Below are 23053 nucleotides of genomic sequence, written 5' to 3'. Positions count from 1 at the left end.
ATGGTTGCCTTATTAATGGACGATAAAACAGCGAGAACGTTGATGGCAAGATGAGCAATCTTGAAATGTTCATTTTCTTTTTAAATGTAGTTTTTAGATTTTATTACTAAAAATGGAAGCAAATCCCACTCTGGGTCTTATATCAATGTTTTAATAGTTTACTACTGTTCAGTATATAGTACAATCCATCTATGGTTGCCTTATTAATGGACGATCAAACAGCGAGAACGTTGATAGCAAGATGAGCAATCTTGAAATGTTCATTTTCTTTTTAAATGTAGTTTTTAGATTTTATTACTAAAAATGGAAGCAAATCCCACTCTGGGTCTTATATCAATGTTTTAATAGTTTACTACTGTTCAGTATATAGTACAATCCATCCATGGTTGCCTTATTAATGGACGATCAAACAGCGAGAACGTTGATGGCAAGATGAGCAATCTTGAAATGTCCATTTTCTTTTTAAATGTAGATTTTAATACTAAAAATGGAATCAAATCTCGCTCTGAAGTCCTATATCAATGTTTTAATAGTTTACTACTCTTCAGTGTATAGTACAATCCATCCATGGTTGCCATCGAGAAGATACTGCAGTGGATTGCGTTCTACGCTGGTTTACTGTACAAGTTGGCAGCAACTCATGAAGCCATTGATGTGGTACTTCGTTCCCATGACTGGTATTGTCGAGTGCACTAGTATAGTATGGTATTGTATAAGGCATATCGTCTTCCCGGCAAAATATTAATCCAATTAGCTGCATTATTTCAAGCATATCAAAAGGGTTGAAAAGATCGGATGATTGATTCAAAAGTAATCAACAGTGGTGAACATTTCAATGATGAAGATGATTCAGCTTCTGTTGAAAGATAGTAATGGATGAGATAAAATGGCGATTAACTGTCAAAACGAGCTCGATTGATGTCTGTCCTCCCTGATGTTATAATCGAAGTGTGTACACTGTACAGTACAGTACTACAGTAGACTACACTTCATACGGTATTGCAGGATTTTGCTAAGGTCCGTTAGCCATTTTTATTTATTTTCCTTGATGCTGTGACTATTTTAATTAGCTATAAAAGTGAAATCGCCTGCTTGTCAGATGGATTGATCGCTATTAATGCTTGTACTATTTCATTAAGCTACCCAATCTATCATCCATTATGAATTCGAATTCTACAATAAGAATACAGTACTGGTTTCATTTTGACGACGACTAAACACTGATCATGTCGGGGAATGGATTCATCAAAAGTGACGTTGTAGTCATTTAATCCATGAATAAACATGTTACTACTGCATTTTAACCAGATCGAATGGAGAATGCAATGAGAGCTTTTGTTAGCGAATAAGTGATTCTCGCTTGAAAATATGGCCGATTATCAATGTTGTAGTCAGTAATTGAAGTATCTTATTAGAAACAAAGTACATAAAACAAGGTCATATAACCGATCAGCTGTGTGGCAATCTTCGTCCACCGATTCTGGTATTCACAATACCTTACATTAAAATTGATTCAGTCATTTTTTGGGGCGATGGATCATCTCTTTTTTGATACACAATGTATATCCATGTTAAGTAGCAGTAACATACAAATTCAACAACAGAAATAATGCGTGAATTGGTACATCAATTCCGATATTCCATCAATTCAAAAATGCTGCTGCAGATTGGCAAACCATATCATACGCACAATCTAACAACGTATGGTGTTATACCTTAACGATTGATGTCGTCAATTTTAGTTGGCAATGTCGCCGCTACCGTACCGGACAGGAGGGAGAATACTGCGATTTCTTTTAGCTATCGGTGGCCATCAAAGTTGCCGAAAAGACGATCATGTTTGAATTATTCATACGATGGATTTCAAGCAGCCAAGCTGTTGCAGTCATGAGAAGATTGGCCACTATCGCACTGGCGTGTTTTGAGTATTTTTAGTATTCTATTTTTTGGGGGGGGGTTAATGATTGAATTAGTTTGGGGTAAACACCAATAAATGCAGACTCGTCCTGTAGACTTGTACACTCCTGAATGGCATACTATGCAAGTGTGCATGCCGTATGGGCCATACAGTCATGTGAGTACAGTCTGTTAACTACATCGATCGAATTGTACTGTACTACTCTATCTAATTTTGTTATTTTTATCTTGTACGAAAAGCCACAACTCCAATTTGGATTAAGATTATGACGTCAAGATTGAATCAGGATGTTTCAATAGTAAACGACAGTGCAACGATTGTGATGTACTGCAGGATCGTAGAGGTAGAGGAAAAAACTATTTTCCTATTATTCTTACCTCTATGGAATGATCAGATTTGGGAATTTGTCGTCGAGTTTATTCCCCATGAATTCAATGTAGTCAAGGTACAATAAGGTAAAGTATACTGTAGACTAACACTGACATGAACGACTTGCTCATAAAGGTCATTACTAGTAGGGTTACAGAATACTACTTTCTACTGTACCACTCTATCTAATTTTGTTATTTATTTATCTTGTACGAAAAGCCACAACTCCAATTTGGATTAAGATGACGTCAAGATTGAATCGGGATGTTTCAATAGTTAACGACAGTGCAACGATTATGATGTACTGCAGGATCGTAGAGGTAGAGGAAAAAAATATTTTCCTATTATTCTTACCTCTATAGAATGATCAGATTTTGGGAATTTGTCATGGAGTTTATTCCATGAATTCAATGTAGTCAAGGTACAATAAAGATAAAGTATACTGTAGACTAACACTGACATGAACGACTTGCTCATAAAGGTCATTACTAGTGGGGTTACAGAATACTAGTTTGCAGTACTACTACTGTACTGCAAACTGAAATGTTTTACTGCAAAGTATGGGTTCAACTGGTTAATTATGTATAAAGTTATAACAGTATTTGGTATTTGGTCGAATAAAACAGCATTGATTAATGGCTGAATCTTACTATTACTCCTGTATTTTCCCAATACCAATTTCACAATTTGATTGTGGACAGGTCTACAGTACTGCAACTCGCTTCCACTAGTCTCACTGCTGTACTGTACAGTCAGTAGTTTCTACTCATGTTATCGATCACAGCCATCCATTTCCTATACTGTATATTATTCAATATTGGTTGGACAACTTGAGCACAAAGAATATCGTTGTTTGCAGCCATGTTTACAGCCGTGATTCACAAGTCCAAATTGCAACAAAATCGAAGCACCTATTTTGTTGTGCACTGTCATCCTGAATTGTACGGTATGACACTGTGCACTACATAGTGTGCAGTGCAGTTAAAGCGCTATACACTACAGTATTACTAAAAGTACAAGTCTGATTTATTTCGATGGCACCCTAAGAAAATGCAGTGGTGTAAGTTAAATCAGGCCCATATCTGTGGAGACATCCTTCTACGAGAAGATATATACATCAATATTAATATTCTACAGGAATTTCAACGGAATACAACTTTGATTTTTGAAGGAAGGGATGCCATTGTAGCCAGATTCTAGAGTACACAGTGTACAGTACACTGGACGATCATACGGGAATACTGTACAGTCCATGACCGTCTGTCTGTACCGTCAGTACGGCCGCGTACTGTACGGTACAGCACAGGACGAATTTTCTTTTCCCAAGATGATTCAGTATGAAACTTGTTGACCAATAGATTTCCGAGACCACTATTGGGACCGGTACAAGACGTCCATCAATCACTTGGCAAACTGTCTTGCATCTGATTGGCTCACTGTCAAATTTGAATCTGAGCGGCCGCATTTAAGGTACTTCTCAGGTCAGTGGTTGTATTCTTGTATTGCATACATAACCTGTCTACTGTGTCGACTTGCATACAAAATACTGGTGTAGACAGGAGTGTTTCCAGCTACAACCAGTCGACCCGTTCACTGCTTTACCAACGTCATTTTGAAAACTGACACTACAACACTTCACGCATTCCCCTGACGTTACTTGAAAGTCGCGGACGTTCGCTATCATTCCAACAGAAAATCTCTCTTCGCCATCATCGTCGTCTCTTCCATCATTTCTCTTGTGATCCATTTTGGCACTGTTAGCCTGCGATAGAGAAATTGGTTAGTGTAGTATCCTCAATTTACTGTAGGCTGATTGATTGTACAAGTTCGATCGTCGATTCTTCTTGGCTTTGCAAAAGGTTATTCCAACTTGCATTTTCTCCTCCTCTTTCTTTCCAATGATGAACCCCCAACTTTGATCTCATTTTCTATCCATCTCTAGGCAACGTCTCCTTGTGATACAAGAAAGTGAATATCCACTCGTTTCGCTCAAATTGGTTGGATAGAAATTGAAATCTTTGGACGGCAAAGTAAGGGATTGAATAACTTTAAATCTTACCTTCATCCATGACATGCAGCATTCAACGGTAGCTTAGGTCGTTGGTAGAATTGACCCTTTATCATTGGATCCACTTACGATTATCATCAAATTAATTCTGGATTGGTATCAATATTGCTACGGTAGAAAGCTTAACCTTACTGTACTGCCATGCGAGTTGAAAGCGTATCCCCTGGTATCAAGGTAGTAGTAGTAGTCAGGGAAGGCTTTTATTCTTTCTACTTTCACCATTAAAAAAGAGACTCAAAATAGAATGTCCATGGATCGTCCGTCAATTGACATTAGCCAAGCAATAAATTAGAATACGCGTATTTCAACTCTAAATCTTTTTCATCAATCGCCTACATAATGCTTTACACTTGTATAGTACGTATTTTAGTATTCGAACTATCCTGCTACCAAGGTCGTAGTCATCCTTTTAAGGCTTTCTACTTGCTAACATTACCACTAAGAAAGTTCCATTATCGGATTCGCGAATCATCCATTTCGATTTAGCGAAGCAATAAGTTGTTGAATTTCAAATCTGAATCATAAATCGCATGGATAATGTTTACACTTGTGTAGTACAGTATCAATCGAGAAAGCTTAAGGTTGCTTGGTTACTGTATGCAAGTGGAAATTCTATCCTATTTCCAAGGTAGTCAAGGTAGTAGCCATCGATGCCTTTATTCCGTCGACTGTAACAATGGTAAAGTCAATATATCCACCACGGATCGTTATAGAATGCAATACAGTACTAGAAGTTATGAATTGAATTTTTAATCTTTACGGTTGTACTGTACACCAGTGTGTATTTGAATCGTTATTTTAGCTACTTGACAGTATCAGTATCAATCTACAAAGCTTAACATTACTTTATGAAAGTTTAAATTCTATCCTTTTGCCTAAGATAATGATGATCCTTGAGCGCTTTATTACTCCTGTTGTAACCATTAAAAGTTAGCGTACCTACCACTGATTGTTATTAGATACAATAACGTTATTGTAACCTCGACGATGACTAACGAGCTCATGTTGTAAACATTAGATTGAGACCGATATTCTTTACCATGGATAAGTACTTAAAAATTGAAAAAATTGGCGAAGGAACTTACGGAGTAGTCTACAAGGGTAAGAACAGGAATACTCAACAATTGGTGGCATTAAAGAAAATTCGTTTGGAAAACGAAGAAGAAGGTATTCCCAGTACGGCTATTCGTGAAGTTTCTCTCCTAAAAGAGCTTAAGCATCCTAATATCGTTGAGTAAGTACGCCGTGATGAATACACACTTGTTAATGCAGTAAATATCTTACTCGACTGTACTTGATAAATGGTTCCTATCAACGTACCTATAACTTTTACAAACGTTATAGACTTTTCATACCAAATGTGCTTCTATTAGTTGTGCGTTCAAAATAATCCGCTGGATGGTTTTAGCAAAATTTTTTTCTTCTGTCAAAAATGCATATATGCGTAAAGACCGCTGCCTGACATTCTTTCTCTTACTAATTTTAGCTTAATCGAAGTTTTATATGAAGAAAGCAAATTATATCTAGTGTTTGAATTCTTGGATATGGATTTGAAAAGATACTTAGATACCTTGCCCAAAGGCAAAACCATTGATGCAATGCTGATGAAGGTAATTTCCGTTATCGTCATTTACTCTACAGTACCAGTATTGTACATGAGGTCAGGTTTTTTTGGTAATGCCTGTTATTAAATAATACATACAAGTTTTTAAAGAAACGTATCAAATGTATGTAATATCAACATACGTATAGAATGAATGATATTAATGACACAACACTTTCTCTTCAATTCTTATATTAGAGCTACTTGTATCAGATTCTTTTGGGTGTGGTTTATTGCCATTCACATCGTGTCCTACATCGTGATCTGAAGCCCCAAAACTTGCTAATTAACTCTAAGGGCTGTATTAAATTGGCTGATTTCGGTTTAGGCCGAGCTTTTGGTGTTCCAGTACGAGTTTATACCCACGAGGTAAAATACATTACTTCATCTCTACTACTTACCATTACATCTATTCTGAATTCAAATCAATGCAAGACTATAGCGGGCATATCTTAATTCCTTAACGCGTACTTATATACATATACCGTATATTACATGTAGGTTGTAACCTTGTGGTACAGAGCTCCTGAGGTCCTTCTCGGTTCTACCCGTTATTCTTGCCCCTTAGATATTTGGAGTACCGGTACCATCTTTGCTGAAATGTGGTTAAGACGACCTCTGTTCCAAGGCGATTCTGAAATTGACGAACTATTTAGAATTTTCAGGTAAAATAACATGCCATTGATGACTATCGCATATGCTATTCACTTACTTTCTTGCCCTCTTTGAATCAATTAATTATTGTTATTGCGTTCTATTCTATTCTACTAGAATTTTAGGCACACCGGATGATGATATCTGGCCTGGAGTTTCGTCCTTACCGGAATTTAAGAGTAGCTTCCCCAAGTGGAGTAAACAGAGTTATGATACATTCGTGCCAAACATGTCTGAATCTGGCATCGATTTGTTATCGGTAATGATCTTTTCTCAACGTTTCTTAACCTTAAGTTGCACTTATCTAATTTTCAAACAATAATATTACTGTAAATTAATTAATGGTAATTTGCTATTCCTTTTCGAAATCAGAAAATGTTGATATACGATCCTGCCAATCGTATCTCCGGTAAACGTGCCTTATCTCATCCATACTTTGACGATCTAGACAAATCAACCTTGCCTACGGATCGTTGGAGCTAACTTTCACAATAATTCTATTGTACTCTACTTTGCTGTCATGCGTCAAAATAAGTGTGGCGTTTTGTTTCCAGTATTAATTAATGATCTCATTTATTGTATTTTATTATGTACTGAAGTATACGTACTTGATAATATTTGAGATAAATAGGATAAATGTAATGTATAACTCTATCCTTTCTAATAGCATAAAATGAAATACGCTAATGCGATGTAGTTACATTGCTCTCTGCTCAAACATTTTGCATAACATAGCGTGGCTCTATCAAGATTTATAACATGAGTGGTATTGTAAATCTACATTTAACTTGCATGCCATCTGCAGTAATTTATATGCTGCAGCTGTAAAATTTCTTTACGTATGATGTATACATAACTCATATGCGCAACCATACTCGTAGAAATTACGTATAACAATGATTATAATTATAAATTGAACTGAATTGTCAGCGTATATATTTGTATTTTCAACTACTGCACATTAAACAGTTTCATTATGATAATTCCATTGTGATGCTTTGAATATAACCCAGTATTCTATGGCGGGATGGGCCATATATTCATACTTACACTGTGCGTCAATTTAGATTTGATCATTTATAGCCCACAGTTGTGCATATTTTGCATATTTGATTCTATCTCATGCATACGTACCGTATTTGTGACGTTGTAAGTTCACACACCAAGGTCGTCGTCGATAACGTACTTAAGTTAATAAAGTACAGTTATTGACCAATCCTGAAAGAGGTACAGACTACAAACTACTGTTTGGTTACGATTTAATAGCTTGTACACACGTAAATCCATATTAGATATAGTCTCAAATATACGAGTATAGATACACGTACATTAGCCTTTCACAATCGTATAATTACAAACATTTTATGAAAGTACTTATTTATAGGAATTCGTATGAAATTGGCCAGCCATAACAAGCTATAGCTGCAACATATAGATTGTGGATATGATAAATTAAAATTAATCACGCATTGGTATTCTACATTTAGGTGTATTTAACGGTAATATGCATACAATCTTTCAAATTTTTACGTAAATCTAGATTTATCAATCTTCAATTTATATAACTAGTAATTTCACTACTTCGAGTGTTATAAAGCGACTATCAGCAATACGCTATTACTTATCTTATCACAGAATCAAAAGTTTTAATACGGGTAATTAATTACTCCCTATTGCATATTAATAACTAGTAAACGGGACGGTCAAAATGATCTTAAATTGACTCACAATCTTTTATGTATTTACTACGAAATATTTTCGCGTCTTTAGTCAATATTTACGTAGCAACAGACTGGATAACGTCTAAATTCTACGGTGATACTAGTATAAAAAAGTATAGAGCAGATGTATTAGTACACGTCACATCTAACAAATAGATGCCATACGGAAAGTTACCTCAGATGTGAGATAAATAAATCTGTGGAATTTCATTCCAAAACGGTAGTTATTACATAGTGCATAAAATTTAATTAGTTATGCTAATTGTAGTCTTTATTACAAGATTCTTGGATGTTTTCGTAAACAGCTGATCGACATATTAGTAAGGTAATTGTTGTTTACTGTATATTTACGACTTTACTTTAACAATCGCTTAATTTTACTTATGTAATAAGCGTAATCCTAGATCATGGTAACAAGCAAATTTGTCATACTTGCAGCATAATAAGAGATTGTACAGTGTGTGTATATATACATATGCATCGATCCGGGTTTTCCTCTAGTGGTCCATGACCTGGCACACATTGTTAAAATTATCATTTATGTTGGTTAGTTATAAAGTAAGTTTTTCGAACGCGATCATTTTCTAAAATTGCAACATAGATTTGACCTTGTATGTATCATTGGGTTAGCAAAATCAAGGCCTCCATAAAAAATATGGTCTTCAGGCTTTTATTATGTTCCGCCCACTATTATTCTTTCAGTCACTGCATTTAGTATATATTTCGCTTTATTTTACAATAGATTATCAATATGAATTTTTCGATAGTACGGAGAGTAAGAAAGTAGAATATTTGTTAAACCAGACAACATGATCAAAGCTGCCATCACGACCATTGCTATAAGGTAATGAGCAATGCTGAAACAAGAAAGTAAATATAAGTCTTATCTTATAAAGGCAACCCGTGATAATTCTGGAAAGGCTGTTATTTTGTCCTATATATGATGTGGGAGGTGTTTAAATAAATAAAAAATTGTACCTAGTTCCAATTTCGACCCAGCTTCCTTGATCCGATACATGTAAAAACTGATGCTAATGTTAATAAAGCATATGATGTTATTAAGAAGTGTCTCATTGATTCTATTCGACCTTATTGCTGGAGTAAATAGTAATTTAATGCAAGCAATTATGGTTACCACTACATATTGGATTAGCATTATCGTACTCACCATTGATATTATGTCAGTTAAACAGACCATTATTAGAAATATGCTGTAAATAAGAAATAAATTTCAATCAGATTAATGTTTAAAGCCCATTTAAGCTGTAAATACTTTAAAATTAGCATAACTGGATCACATTATAACGCCAAATTCGAATTATCTGCAATGTACAGTCAAGATCTATAATCACCATTTTAAGCTGAATTGAAGAGACAGTTGTAAGCTACGTACAGCGGCGATTATCAATACAAAAGGAATCGATATCTATTATCATAATCACATAAACGTTATTAGTTACAAGTTGAGAAACTTGATTAAATATAAAGATAGGCAAATATGCCATTTTTGATAATTTGAAATCATATTATTTACCTTGCAAATATACAATATGACCTTTGCTAAAGGAGTATATACGACAAGAAAGCAATATGTGGGTGCAGGATCGAGGCTAAATTCATCAAAAATAACAATAAAAGTATCCCATAAAACCGATTACATTTCTTTGTACTGTAGAAAACAATCGCAAAATAAAAATTGATATCCATAAAGTTTATAAATTGAACTTGAGTTCAAATTTACGGATGTTAACAAACACACTGCGAAGATGCATACATGCAAAGCCTTTACCTATTTAAACTGCCAATGTTTGTTATGCCAAAAAAGGCCGTAGTAGTAAATAAGAGCTAATGTTTTTACGGATAATACATATTAATTAGAACGTTGAAATTAAATACAATCACAATTGACTTTCAAAGTGGTCTATACCACCATGTTTTACTTACAAAAAGTATCGCAATTCTTAGATGTGACATTTGCAGTTTTTTAAAGTTTTCGACGTCTAAAAGTAGAGTATTACGGTATCAATAATGATATGTCAGTTGTTAACCAGATTATTGTCGCGTATATTTACCATGATCAAGTAATTTTTTCATAGTCTTAGGTGTGCCATTTTCGAAAAAGATCGACGTTAACTACAAAATATAGGTTGGAATATTACCAATTTAATCAGAATAATCAACGAATCGAAGATATTACTGACCAATCGAGGCGTATACTTTGACAATCGTTGCTCTATTCTGACCCAAGTAACCATTAGGTTGCATAACGCAAGGCAAAATAAACTATCATATCTTGCAGTGAGTCAAGGAAATAACCAACATAAATGTAACATTATTCTCAGTCAGTCAGTAAAACTGTAATGTTGTGTGATCATGGATACGATATACTAAGTAAGATATACGTTGTCATTAATGACAAAAATATGCTCCAAACACGTTCTAGAAGAATTGGAGGGCTCAATAGCGGTATAATACAACTTGTTCCTGAGGATTACACGTTTAAGTTGGGCGACAGTATTAATATGTAGTAATTCACAACAGTTACGCGCAATTTGTAACCAGAATTGAACGAATTTACCCAAAATAAACCAACTAAGGTACAGATTCAATACTGGTATCCTGAAGTAATCTTCTTTGGCCTTAGCTGTGCTATTGACTACATAAATAGCAATAACAGCTAATAAAATCTAGTTAGAAAAATTAATATATCAATTGTAAGTATAATTTTTGACTTTAAAACTGTACATTTCTATTACATTGTCAAATCGTTACTTGTCATCTTGTTAATGGCATAATAAACATAGATACTATAGGATAAAAATCAGCCTAATGATATTTTATGCATTTGAGTAAATACCTGAAAACCGATGATTGAACTTTTAACACGATTGTGCCTAACGAAAGTTTTATTTATTTGAGTTACCATACTTTCACAAGCATGTATAATTATATTCTAATAAGTTAATTGTGCGATATTACCTAATATAAAGATAAATTCCTATAACGCCAGTCACAGCACCAGTCATAAATCTAAATAGATACTTTCGTTAAGATACAGTGCTTATGCTATACGGGTAATACGAGCTTTAGTAACTTACACATAACCATATTTAGCTATTCCTTCTATAGGAGGAAGGGAAGGAAAGATCCCAATTGAAATGCACGATAACAGCCAGTAGCCCACAAGAAACTGTTAACCGTATTATTAGATGTAAGCACTGTAATCCTTTATCGAAATTAGGGTCTTCAGAGTTATTTATGAGTAATTCATTATTTATCATTATATGGTACATTTTCTAACCTTGTCTTTCCTTATTAATGACGTAGTTAAAGGCCAAAAACCTTCAATGAATACGATTACATCAATCAAATTAATTTTTTGATGTAATTTGCCATTAAGTATTTTATGGCTGATATTTATTAATAATAAAACATCATCAATGTTGCTAGCTTAATAATTACAGTTATTAATGCAAATGATGTTATTATACTGTACTGCATTATTGTTATTGGATTATTTTGTTAGCCTTATATGTTGTACCCAGACAAATGAAAGCAAGTGTTAGAGTCCGGCGATTGTTAAAGCTGATAGCCTAATTTATAACAAGAAGCAAAGTAACATGGCGTGCTCGGCTTAATAATATAGAATCTAATACTGTGTACTAAAGATACCAGTAATTCGGAAGATAAAATGGTAATTAGGGCGGAAAATATAGCCTTGGAGCATAAAGAACTTGTAAGCAGATATTTTGCCAAATTATATATGTTTTCATGTCTAAGCAGTAAACAGAATGTAATAATTAATAGAATATATAGGATATTAGCTATAGCAATGACTGCTATCAGATATTAACTAACTGATTAATGACCCGATTCCAGAGAAATAAAAGGATACCGAAGTAAGCAAAATATGTAGGAGAGGATTTTTCAACTAAAAAATTGAATTCATCAATTGTTAGTATGCACCAGTTAAACTTGAATCCGTATTAACTACCTAACTTACCTATTAAAATTGTAAATACACCTACATAAAATAGTGTAAATACCAAGTTGATCCTCTTACTTTGAGATTTATTAACAGTAGCTAACTGTAATTACAAATATTAGTTGTTTGAACACATAAATTAATTACTTTCAAATATTTCGGACTACACAAAATAATGAATCAATGTTATTACCTTTAATCTACTAGATTCTAGGCTTGTATATGTCTTTACAATAAACAGTAGGACATAAATGATCCAGCCAGTTAGGCCAGCCATAACTGATGCACTATTTATAATAATAAGATATAAACAAAAATAGGATAATTTTACAGTCGTTACGATACTAGTAATCAAAAAGATTATACCAATTTACGATATCAAAGCGATTAATTTCTGAACCTTATTACTGCTCGATTATATGTATGGTAATAATTTATCCCTTCCAGAGCCAAGCGGGCAAGAGTCTTACTTGATCTTATCTGTAAGAATACGTAAAGGTGATTAATAGCAAAATATTTCTAGCGTCAGTGATTAGCTTTTACATGTATCAATGGCAACCAACATATATTAGTTTACTTACTACTTCTTCGAAATCACCATGCTCATGTAAATTTTCAAGCTTACTAACCCATTTACTCTGCATGAATAATTAATCATAATACATCAATAACTGGAAAACTAAAATTTAGTTTACTAGTTCATCAACTGTACACACAGCTGCATGACGGTGGTCAATACTGCGCAACTACATGTTAAATCAAAATTTTTTTCTGTCACCTAGATGTAGCGATTACAAAGCAAATTACAGTACTCACCGTAGTATCACCTTGTAAAGGCCTAAATTTTGCAAAAATATGCAAATGTTATAAGTATTTCAACAAAATATGAAATAACAATAACTTGCAATACTGTACCTGTAATGCCTTAAAAAGTGAAATATAGTGCCAGCACTTTTATTTTTTCTTTGCATCTGGTGCCACGATAGCCACGATAATCGTGTTTATTATTAATAATTGTTAGATCGGATCTTAAAGTTACTATTCTCTTATTATAAATTTTTTGTTATACTCAAGATATTTATCTCTTTCTATACCTCGAACTGAGCGACGAGCTGTTTTGCATTAACAATCGTACTTTCGGCAATATAAGACTTACTTGCATTTAGATACGAAATGGGTAAAATTCCCTACAAATAACAAATAAGAGATGTCTACAAAGTAGCTCTTGTTTGCGTATTCCAATTTGTTTGTTTGTGCACCTACCATTGAATTAATCGGTATAGCTATTCCAAGCAAGCTCGACATTAAAGGCGGTATATCAATCTACAATAATAATTATCTAAGCAATTACTAACAACGCGTGAACATTTTCATTTTTCCAGTTACTGAAAGATGTGTAAAACTAATTATAAAATATAAACTTGCATTTATATACCTGCTTGATGTCTAATCTCCTATAACCCAGTAGCTTCCATTCTAGATTGTGCAAACGAAAAGCAAAAAGTTATTGTTGTCTTTAACATGAGCAATATACGCTGTGTAGAACATGAAAACTTTTATGCACGATCAATTTATTCATAACATACCACTCGCTAAACGATCATTATAGTCATCAATTGGATTCGGATGTACCGGCCATGCAATTCCGGCTCCCCACGCTATAAATGGAGAATACGTTTCTTGTATTCTACCAGAACCATGCGACCCTACAGCGTTGAAGAAGTTAAATTTAGATGAATTTTAATACATATATTTTATAATAGTAACTAGCACTCTCGTTACTGCATTAGTTCACCTGAATCCATCATCCCATGATCTGAAGTAAAAATAAAAGCCGTTTTTCCATCATGGCCGAAAAAATCTTCAATAATGTTAACCATCTTCCTGACTGCAGTATCAACATAACGAATATTTTCTATGTATTGCCTAGGTTAGGGACCAATTATAACGTTAAAACTTGAAACAGCAGAAAATTACAATTAAATACTAAAGCCAAAAATTATTAAAATATCAACTTATGTTCATACTGGGAGTACGGCTTATAGTAATGGCCATTAGTATCAATTCCAAGTAAATGACAAAATAGCATAATTCCTTCTTGATTCAATGCTCGTTTGAGAGCCTGGTTAGACTTTGCCTGGGTAAAAAACTTTCTGAAGTTTTCAATCACCCACTTGTCCAATACAATACCATTATAGTAAACAGAATTTTGGAATGGTAGTGAGTACATAAACGTTGTCATCTTTCGTTTCGCAGCTCCTTTATATAAAGAGAGAGTCAGAAAATGTAAAAACTTTTTAGTCATCATCATAGATCAAATTCAATGAAGTAGAAAGCCCTTGTTATTCAACGTAGTCAAGGTAGGCTGGGTTCAGTTATATATGCATTGTTTAAATTAAAGAATGAAGGTTAATGCTAGTTTATATTTATAAGTAAATTATTCGTAAGTTTGTTAGTGCTAAGTTTTCACTGTTACAATAGGACGGCTGGGGAGTACATTCAGGACGGATGTATGATAACATTTTTATGCCAGCAGTTTCAAATCAAATATTACATTAGTTCTTTCTGTTTATAATAAATTAATAACCTTTATTAAAAATAGGTAGAACATCTGGACTGCCCCATGACCATGTATGAGTACTTCGATTAAAGACTGAATCGAATTTGACTGGATTTTCTTTCCAACCTGTAACGATACAAAGAATAGGGTATCTTTGATCTGATTGATAGTACGGTTTTATATTTGTAAATATTCATAAAAATCATTAACACATTACGCACAGTTCGATGTATTCGTTTATTGTTTCTATGTAACAATTTAAGACATTTTCACATGCAGTACATTACAATAATTCAATTGCCTTACCTTTCTTGATGGCAGTAATATCCTCAAAAAAGCCAGCGATTAATGCAATATGAGCTGGCCTAGTTTCTGTTGGTGCTCTGGTATGAGATACGCCCCAACTACCATATTTTAAAACTTTTTCCCTGGTAACATCAAGCACAGTAAAATAAATTTCCCTGTTTGTATATTTATTTCAAGCTAAATTATACATATTTCAACTATATTTACTGATTGACTGTTGATCTGACGTCAGTTCATAAACTGCAATATCGATCAATGATAGTATTTTACGATTTCAGGTCAGAAAGTGCGAAGGTTTGCATAATAATGTAAATGTTTTAAATGTCAGAATGCTGATACATTGCAACCTAGTCAACTAAATCTAATGTGCGATCAGTGTTGATAAAGTTCGAATTGAACACTACGCATCTCGTCCAGAACTTCCTCGTAATTTAATATTATGATCATATTACTGGTCTGTTAGCAAGCTAGCAAGTAATTATATAGGTAGCCTTTAATGCATACATAATTGTCACTTAAGGTGTATCAGTAGGATAGTTAACATCATGATAAACTGGGAGGAATTTTTAAAATTTTAATCATATGATTTGCTGCTTCATCAACTGCAACTGCTTATCCGCTTAGGACTGGTATTCGATTATGCGATTTATTAGCGGGTAAATTGATTGGATGGTGCTAAGAATCTGATTTTTGAAATGTCAACTCAATCCAAATTAGCAATTGCTATAGACACCATGTATCATGCTCAGATTTTGTCATTAATTAAACGATAGTTCAATTTTAGCTAGCAAGCTTGAAATTTCAATAGTAGTCAAAATTTAAACTGTGTTGTAGTGTTGCCACTTATTCCAGTCTATAATCTATTCTACAGTATGCATCGATGTAGCTTGTTGATATGCGACGTCAAGGTCAATATATCCATAAGGAAATAGAAATAAGATATTCTGGTATTATAACACCAACATACACATGATGCCATCATGTCTGGATGATGTGAATGAATAAATTACCTCAAAAATGGAGCTCTTGCAATATTATCTTGGATATGAAATAGCTTATCAGCTCGTAGACCATCTCCTACAAAGAGGACAAGACGTTTAGCAGGAGGTCGTTGACGAACTGAATGTCCTTGCATGCCATGGACCAGTGGCGATTGGATATAACTTTCAAATACAGCAATGATGTAAATTAGATGTGTTAATATCCCCAAAAGGATAAGCGATGTCATTTTTAATCCAGTTGAATAGTGGCAAGGAAAAGCGACATTAAACCTTGCAGGAGTCCATTAGCTAGCTGCATTGAGTATTCGTATCCGTTTCTATGGAATCCGCCGGAACGTTGTACGACGTCGCGATTGAGACGTCAAGAGGGTCACTCGCTTAGCAGTCTAGGGTACTTTATACTACCAATTCTACCATAGTATGCACTGTAATAGAATCTTCCGATACTATTTTCACTTAACTCTACAGTATATAATGTAGAGTTTCGGCTTGTAGTTAATGAAGGAGGTCCAGTATAGAATGTGTTCAATACGGTATAGTAATTGTATAGCAAGACGCTCATGTTTGCGTTCCTATATCAAGAACTGAGCTACTTCTTAGCCTATTTACCATCATAACACGTCGATCTAATTTGTCTTCAAAAACATATAGAAGACAAATTGGATGCGCACATCATTTAAATTCGTCATTAGCAAATTAATGCTATAAAAGAAAGCAAGTTTCTAGCTTGAAGATTGGTGTTGTATGACGAGATTGCTTTTCTAATTCAGCACCAACTAATCTATACAACATTGGATCATGTTTAAGGTACTCCATAAAGAATTGTATAGATGACGACATCTAATTTGCAAGTGAAGTCTATAAGCCATCGTAAACATGATATCTCTTACCTATACAGAAACAATAGTCTCCAGATCATTATTGATGTTTCATAAGGATCTATTGAATGTCATTTTTTTGAACGAAACGTCAGAACGTCTTTACGTCACTCTCTAATTAATGGACGTCGCTACGGACGCCTGTACTGCTATAGCATAACGCGAACATGATATCTTCAAGCTATAAGAAAGCAGTTATTTACGAGATACTTTAAATTATCGTAGTCGCTTTAGCCATGTTTCAGTGATAGTACTGTCTTGCAACAAGAGAAAGCAGTAGAGTACCGGATATTAGAACATAGGAATTTGTATGGAGGAAAGGAGAGTCTAGAGGAGGTATTTTCCTTTTTGGTCGTCGGCCTAGATGATTTTCAAGTAGCTGGATTGAATTATTCCTTATTTTCCTCCTCTAGATTACTGCAGATTCCTATTCCTACCTGCTCAACGGATGCAGTAAGTGACAATAAATGCAGTAGTTTGATTAAATTCTCTCATTCACCTCCAACACCTTGTAATACAAGGAATTCTTTTCAACAGCTAGCCGTTTCCATGGAGCGATGTTTACCTGTAGGTGATGACCATCATGGTCGAGATAATATTCCATCGCTGCAACAATCTGTACCAACTTCCGCTGAGGATTACTTAATGAACGTTCGGTAAGATAGCTACTAGATAGATGATGTTATTCTACACATTGCATTACCTCATCGACTGTTTGACACAAGCAATGGTGCATCAATACAGTAGTCCTGCACTAAGATTCAATCAACCTCAAGTAGGCTACTGTGCAAGATTGGATGATGCTCAATCGATGTCATACCAGAATGCTTGATAATGACATCAGTATACTGCTTCCTTATAAATCTGAAATATGGGCAGATGATTAAAAGACTCTGAGATAAACTGCAATGTCGAGATAGGGCCACAAGCAATCTATGAATCTTTTTTACTCCTTTATCCAATGAAAACCATACTTTAATGTAATACGCACTTTCTAACAGGGTTGAACCAATGCACTTGCTAACCTTGCAGTACAATGCTGCTAACTTGAAGTTGGTCTATATATTCAGTTCGTATTTTCTGTCGTACTAGTTGATTTCCCCTTGCATCTACTGTATGCATGCAAGGCCAAAAGTGAATGCTATTTTTTGGTCTACATACTGTATTCAGCTCGTATCTTCTGTCGCACTAGTTGATTTCTCCTTGCACCTACTGCATGCATGATGCAAGGCCAAAAGTGGATGCTATTTTTGGTATACACACAGTCCTGTATTCACTTCGTATCTTATGTCGTACTAGTTGATTTCTACTTGCATCTACTGTATGCATGCAAGGCCAAAAGTGGATGCAATTTTTTGGTCCACATACTGTATTCAGTTTGTATCTTCTGTCGTACTAGTTGATTTCTCCTTGCATCTACTGTATGCATGCAAGGCCAAAGATGGATGCTATTTTTTGGTCTACATACTGTATTCAGTTCGTATCTTCTGTGCACTAATTGATTTCTCCTTGCACCTACTGTATACATGCAAGGCCAAAAGTAGATGCTATTTTTGGTCTACACACAGTCGTGTATTCAGTTCGTATCTTCTATCGTACTAGTTGATTTGTCCTTGCATCTACGGTATGCATGCAAGGCCAAAAGTGGATGCTATTTTTGGTCTACATACTGTATTCAGTTCGTATCTTCTGACGTACTAGTTGATTTCTCTTTGCTTGTACTGTATGCATGCAAGGCCAAAAAATGATGCTATTAAACCTACAAATGTAGAGATTACATTATCCATGTATAACGACTAAATATCGAATTTGTAAACAAATCCAAACAGCCTACAATCATAAAACTTTACGTTTATTGCAATCGACAAATTTAGATACCATGAGACTCGTACCCAAGTACCATCAATAAATTGATAACATTAAAGGTAGCACATGAAACTGTTTACATACAGAGTTAAACCGGTTAGCTATCAGAATGCTTTAACGCACGATCCAAGGATATCCAGAAATTTTTTTTATACTACTCGTATACCTCTATAGTATTTACTTTGTTCATAAAAATACATATTAAATCTTATAAATTACATATGCAGATACGCGGTGTTGTATGATAATCATTGATGATTGTAAAAAAATTGCACCTTCACTGCCTATAATTTAATTTATTTATTTCTAGTAAACTTATTGTTTAAAGTATTATAACCTAATGGATAGAAATGATCGCAAAGATTTAGTATCTAAGTTTCAAATTTATCTCCTTGATAGTTGGTAACACTATTAATTAAACGAGATCGTGCGATTCAATTTTACTTTTATAGGCATGAAGCAAATAATTGTCCAGATGTTGTCGTTGCTGAAAATTTCGATTCTTCACGATTTAATTCTAGGCGCACAGTAAACTACACGAAGGTACTAGTCTTTAAGATGATTAACATAAGATGCAAATACAGCCAATGTATCTACAATGTAGCTACACAGTAATCAATGTAAATCTATGCCTATAATTGCAATTTGAAGAAAATTATAATTTAATTCAATAAGTAGTACAAATTATTCATTCATTTATTATGATTGTAATAGTACAATTAATTATATATTTACTTATATACTCTTTATATTTCCATCATTAACTTGTGAATCAATTAAAATGTCTAGAGTAGCAGTTTACTACCAACTCCTCCATCAGAAGAAATACAAGATTTTCTAATTCACACATTTTCAGAAAATCGGCAGGTACAAGTTATACTGAACTGTATAAAAATGATTTTGTTATTTTGAGCTGTCAAAGTTCCCTCCCTTGCCTAAAAAATACTGTACGCGGCTTTAATTGCATACATAGCTTCGGTAACAGAATCCTAACGACTCTAGCTACTGTCAGTGTTAAACAAGTATAAAACATTTATTGAATGTTACTACTATAAGCTGATTTTTTATTTTCTGTTTTATCTACTATGCAGAAATTCATGCAATACAAAGCCAAATTTATGAAAAGCAACTCCAAGATCGATATTAATTTTGTAAGACGGTGTAAATTTTACCATAAGTGTTATAGTGAACTACTTTTAAAGGCTATTTGTTATTGTACTTTTCGCTAAGCAAATTAGCTGCTTATTCTATTATAGTATCTTGCCAGGAATTTTGTCGTGTACATTCGTCATAACACTTTTCCATCCATCTTATTTCCATATAAATGCATGGCTTGCTTATGTAAATGATCACTGGACTATCAGCCGGCTATGAAGGATGAAAATGGCTGGCTTACTTTTTGCTTAGGATCAAACAAACATGTAAGTCAGACTCATGTTAAACTTACACATGGATATTCAGTTTAGGTTACAAAAATCATGGAATGAAAGTCTACGTTAATAATCATTAATCAACTTTGATAGAGAGGAAATCCTCCAACACTAGCTTTATTGGCAAGCATGAAATATGTAGGTTAAAAATTAATTATAATCGTACGTTTATCGTAGTATGGTGAAATAATAATTAGAATTATCATCGAAGTTAATAATATGCTTACGGTGTGATTATTTTATTTTTTTTCTACTGACTTTAATGATCATTCGAACGATGTAGATTGAGTAGTGTAATACAACAGTTGGTTTACTATATTAATTTAATTTTAGTTATTAAGATAAATTAGGCATACTAGAAGAAACTACTTATATGGATATTATTGTAGGCATGTTGAAGTTCGTATTTCATGCCTTTAGAGTTTAATTAAGATTTCAAATATCCTTAGGCTGTGTTAATAAAAGCATTCGAAAATTTGACTGAAGGCTTTAATCAGAAGGAATTTACAGATCTCTTTGTAAGTGAATAATTTCCCGCATATTTCCTTACCGTTGTGCACTACTGCTGGTGAATGTTTTAGAGTGCAAACTATTTTATATCTTTTATAATAAGATATCCTCATACATTACTTTATCGCAGGGACAGTGGCTGTATGCCCTTTTAGTATGCGTTGAAAAGCCACTGCTACCGGAGACTACGTCTATGCTAAGGATATTGGCCAGAAATTGCTCAGAACGTCGTGAAACTCTGGTAAATAAAGTAATACTGATCATGACCTATATGTATAACTTCATATACAGGTACATCTGAAAATATTCTACTGTATTAGGCTACTGATGATCACCTAGTGTCCGCATTAAACCTAATCATTGTCATTGTTGCAAGGTAAAATTTAAACGACTTCATAAAAGTTACTTTCTGATACGATTATACGCGTATTTTGCTAGCAAGAAGGTATACCAACTCAAGGTACTATCTGCTTTATGATTTGACAGATACTTTTCTCAAACGGACTTAATTTGATGCTATGGTTCGATATTTAAGTTCTTCATTGGAATGATGCAAATTACGATGAATTAGTAATCATCGTACGTAGTGTAATATAAAAGTTGTCTTTCTACCTTTTTCTTCAATGAAAGTCTCACTATTATGGTAATACTTTATTTTTATTGACTCATATCTTCAATAACAATTATATACGTACATACTGTTATAAGTACTTACAAATTCACAGTAATAGCATTTTGCGATCACGTAAATAGAAATAAAACTTTAAAGGTGTCGCTATTCCTTATGATAATTTAATCTAAAATATAAAGAAATATTATCTCAATCCCTTCTCTAAAACGGTCAAAATTTACACGTACTGCACGGTCAATTCTTAATGCAGCAAATGTTAAGCAATAAATAATGTTAATAGAGATTTTATAATATAAATTAAAAATTATACAGTAAAACCGAATAAATAACTCGCATAATATACACTGCCACAATTTTAATACCAGGTAACAATATCATAACTATATCATTTACATAGATTTGGATAATACATAAATAGATCACTTGAAATCGGTGACCTCCAATATACTGTTGCCGTAACAGCGATACTTGACGCACAAGACTCAAAAACTTCGGCTTGAGACTGCCGTAATAAAATTTTATCGATTAGCAATGACAACAATTCAAGATTTGTAAAATGAAATTTTGGAGTATTTCATACAAGTTCAAAGACTACAATTTTTTCGCAATCACCACATATGCGTAGTTACTATCTTTAAATATCTTCACAAAAAAATCACTTATAGTCTAGCTTCTTAAGTTACATTTACAAATCGGAGAGCACTAACAAATTTCCAGATCATAATTGCAGCGTTGTGAATTTAATATAAATTCCATGAAATAAATAACGTAAACACATCTCATATGTACATATCTCTATCTTATATATTATACTTTTGTTTTCATAGTTTTTACAATAAAATTGCTTTCATTGATACTGTTGTAAATTAAGGGCATACAAGTAACATTGCATACATTAATAACAAATATTTTCAACATTTATGACAAGTTATTAATGGCATTACGATTGTTGTAGTTAATCTAACACTTTTTTTCACGATGACTCGTTTGAAAGACTTTTGGCAGAAGGATATTTATTCATTCGTATCATAGCCCGGATACCATTAATTTCAGCAATTTTTTTAGACCGATTACTTGCAGCCGAGTTATTCATAATAGTACCAGAGACATCGTTCGTATGACCAATTCCGACTTTAATAGATTTCTTTAATCGCTTCTCTTCTAATGCACCTCGAGTAGGAAAAGGATTAAAGTTTGCGGTTGCCAACGGAACGCCAAAGCGCGATTTTTGACCAGAATTTGATACTCCTTTTTGCGTACTTTCATCTGAATAATAGGATGATACGGTATCAGCACTTCCAAAAACGCTACTTACAGATACACTTTCAGAATTTGTCCGTTTTATTTGGCTGATTAAATTCCTCTCTTCGTTCGTTGATCCACTATTTTCACTAAAGTCAGTCATAGACTTAGATCCGAGTTTTTCGTGGTCTTCTTCATCGATTTGCTCATCTAAGGATATATGACGCGAGCGAGGTTTATCTACGTATCCTCCTATTTTTTGCTCTTGTGGATAAGCATTCATACTTGAAGATTTTCCCCCACCATATAAT

The 23053-nt window shown here is 33.8% G+C and overlaps 3 protein-coding genes across 3 annotated transcripts; 2 read left to right on the top strand and 1 right to left on the bottom strand.

Moving 5' to 3' along the window:
- Positions 1–5395: 5395 nt before the first annotated feature.
- TRIADDRAFT_55283 (uncharacterized protein) lies at positions 5396–7095 on the top strand (the record flags this gene model as incomplete). Its single annotated transcript, XM_002111808.1, has 6 exons — positions 5396–5589; positions 5842–5965; positions 6157–6327; positions 6460–6623; positions 6730–6871; positions 6985–7095. The coding sequence occupies 6 exons, from the start codon at positions 5396–5398 to the stop codon at positions 7093–7095; spliced, it is 906 nt and encodes a 301-aa protein (XP_002111844.1).
- A 6311-nt stretch (positions 7096–13406) lies between these two features.
- On the bottom strand, positions 13407–16412 carry TRIADDRAFT_23890 (uncharacterized protein; the record flags this gene model as incomplete). The annotated part of the gene is made up of 9 exons (XM_002111326.1): positions 13407–13505; positions 13582–13641; positions 13754–13794; positions 13905–14024; positions 14114–14244; positions 14346–14577; positions 14906–15004; positions 15185–15306; positions 16195–16412. 9 exons carry the CDS (start codon positions 16410–16412, stop codon positions 13407–13409), a joined length of 1122 nt encoding a protein of 373 aa, XP_002111362.1.
- Positions 16413–17612: 1200 nt separating this feature from the next.
- Positions 17613–22000, top strand: TRIADDRAFT_55281 (uncharacterized protein; the record flags this gene model as incomplete). Its single annotated transcript, XM_002111807.1, has 9 exons — positions 17613–17719; positions 19382–19472; positions 19719–19796; positions 20294–20350; positions 20453–20497; positions 20809–20877; positions 21000–21110; positions 21190–21245; positions 21919–22000. The coding sequence occupies 9 exons, from the start codon at positions 17613–17615 to the stop codon at positions 21998–22000; spliced, it is 696 nt and encodes a 231-aa protein (XP_002111843.1).
- Between the last annotated feature and the right edge of the window lie 1053 nt (positions 22001–23053).

This window comes from Trichoplax adhaerens, genomic scaffold (assembly GCF_000150275.1).
Source record: "Trichoplax adhaerens TRIADscaffold_4 genomic scaffold, whole genome shotgun sequence".
In the NCBI taxonomy this organism is placed as follows: Eukaryota; Metazoa; Placozoa; class Uniplacotomia; order Trichoplacea; family Trichoplacidae; genus Trichoplax; species Trichoplax adhaerens.
This window is presented reverse-complemented; position numbering and strand designations above follow the sequence as displayed.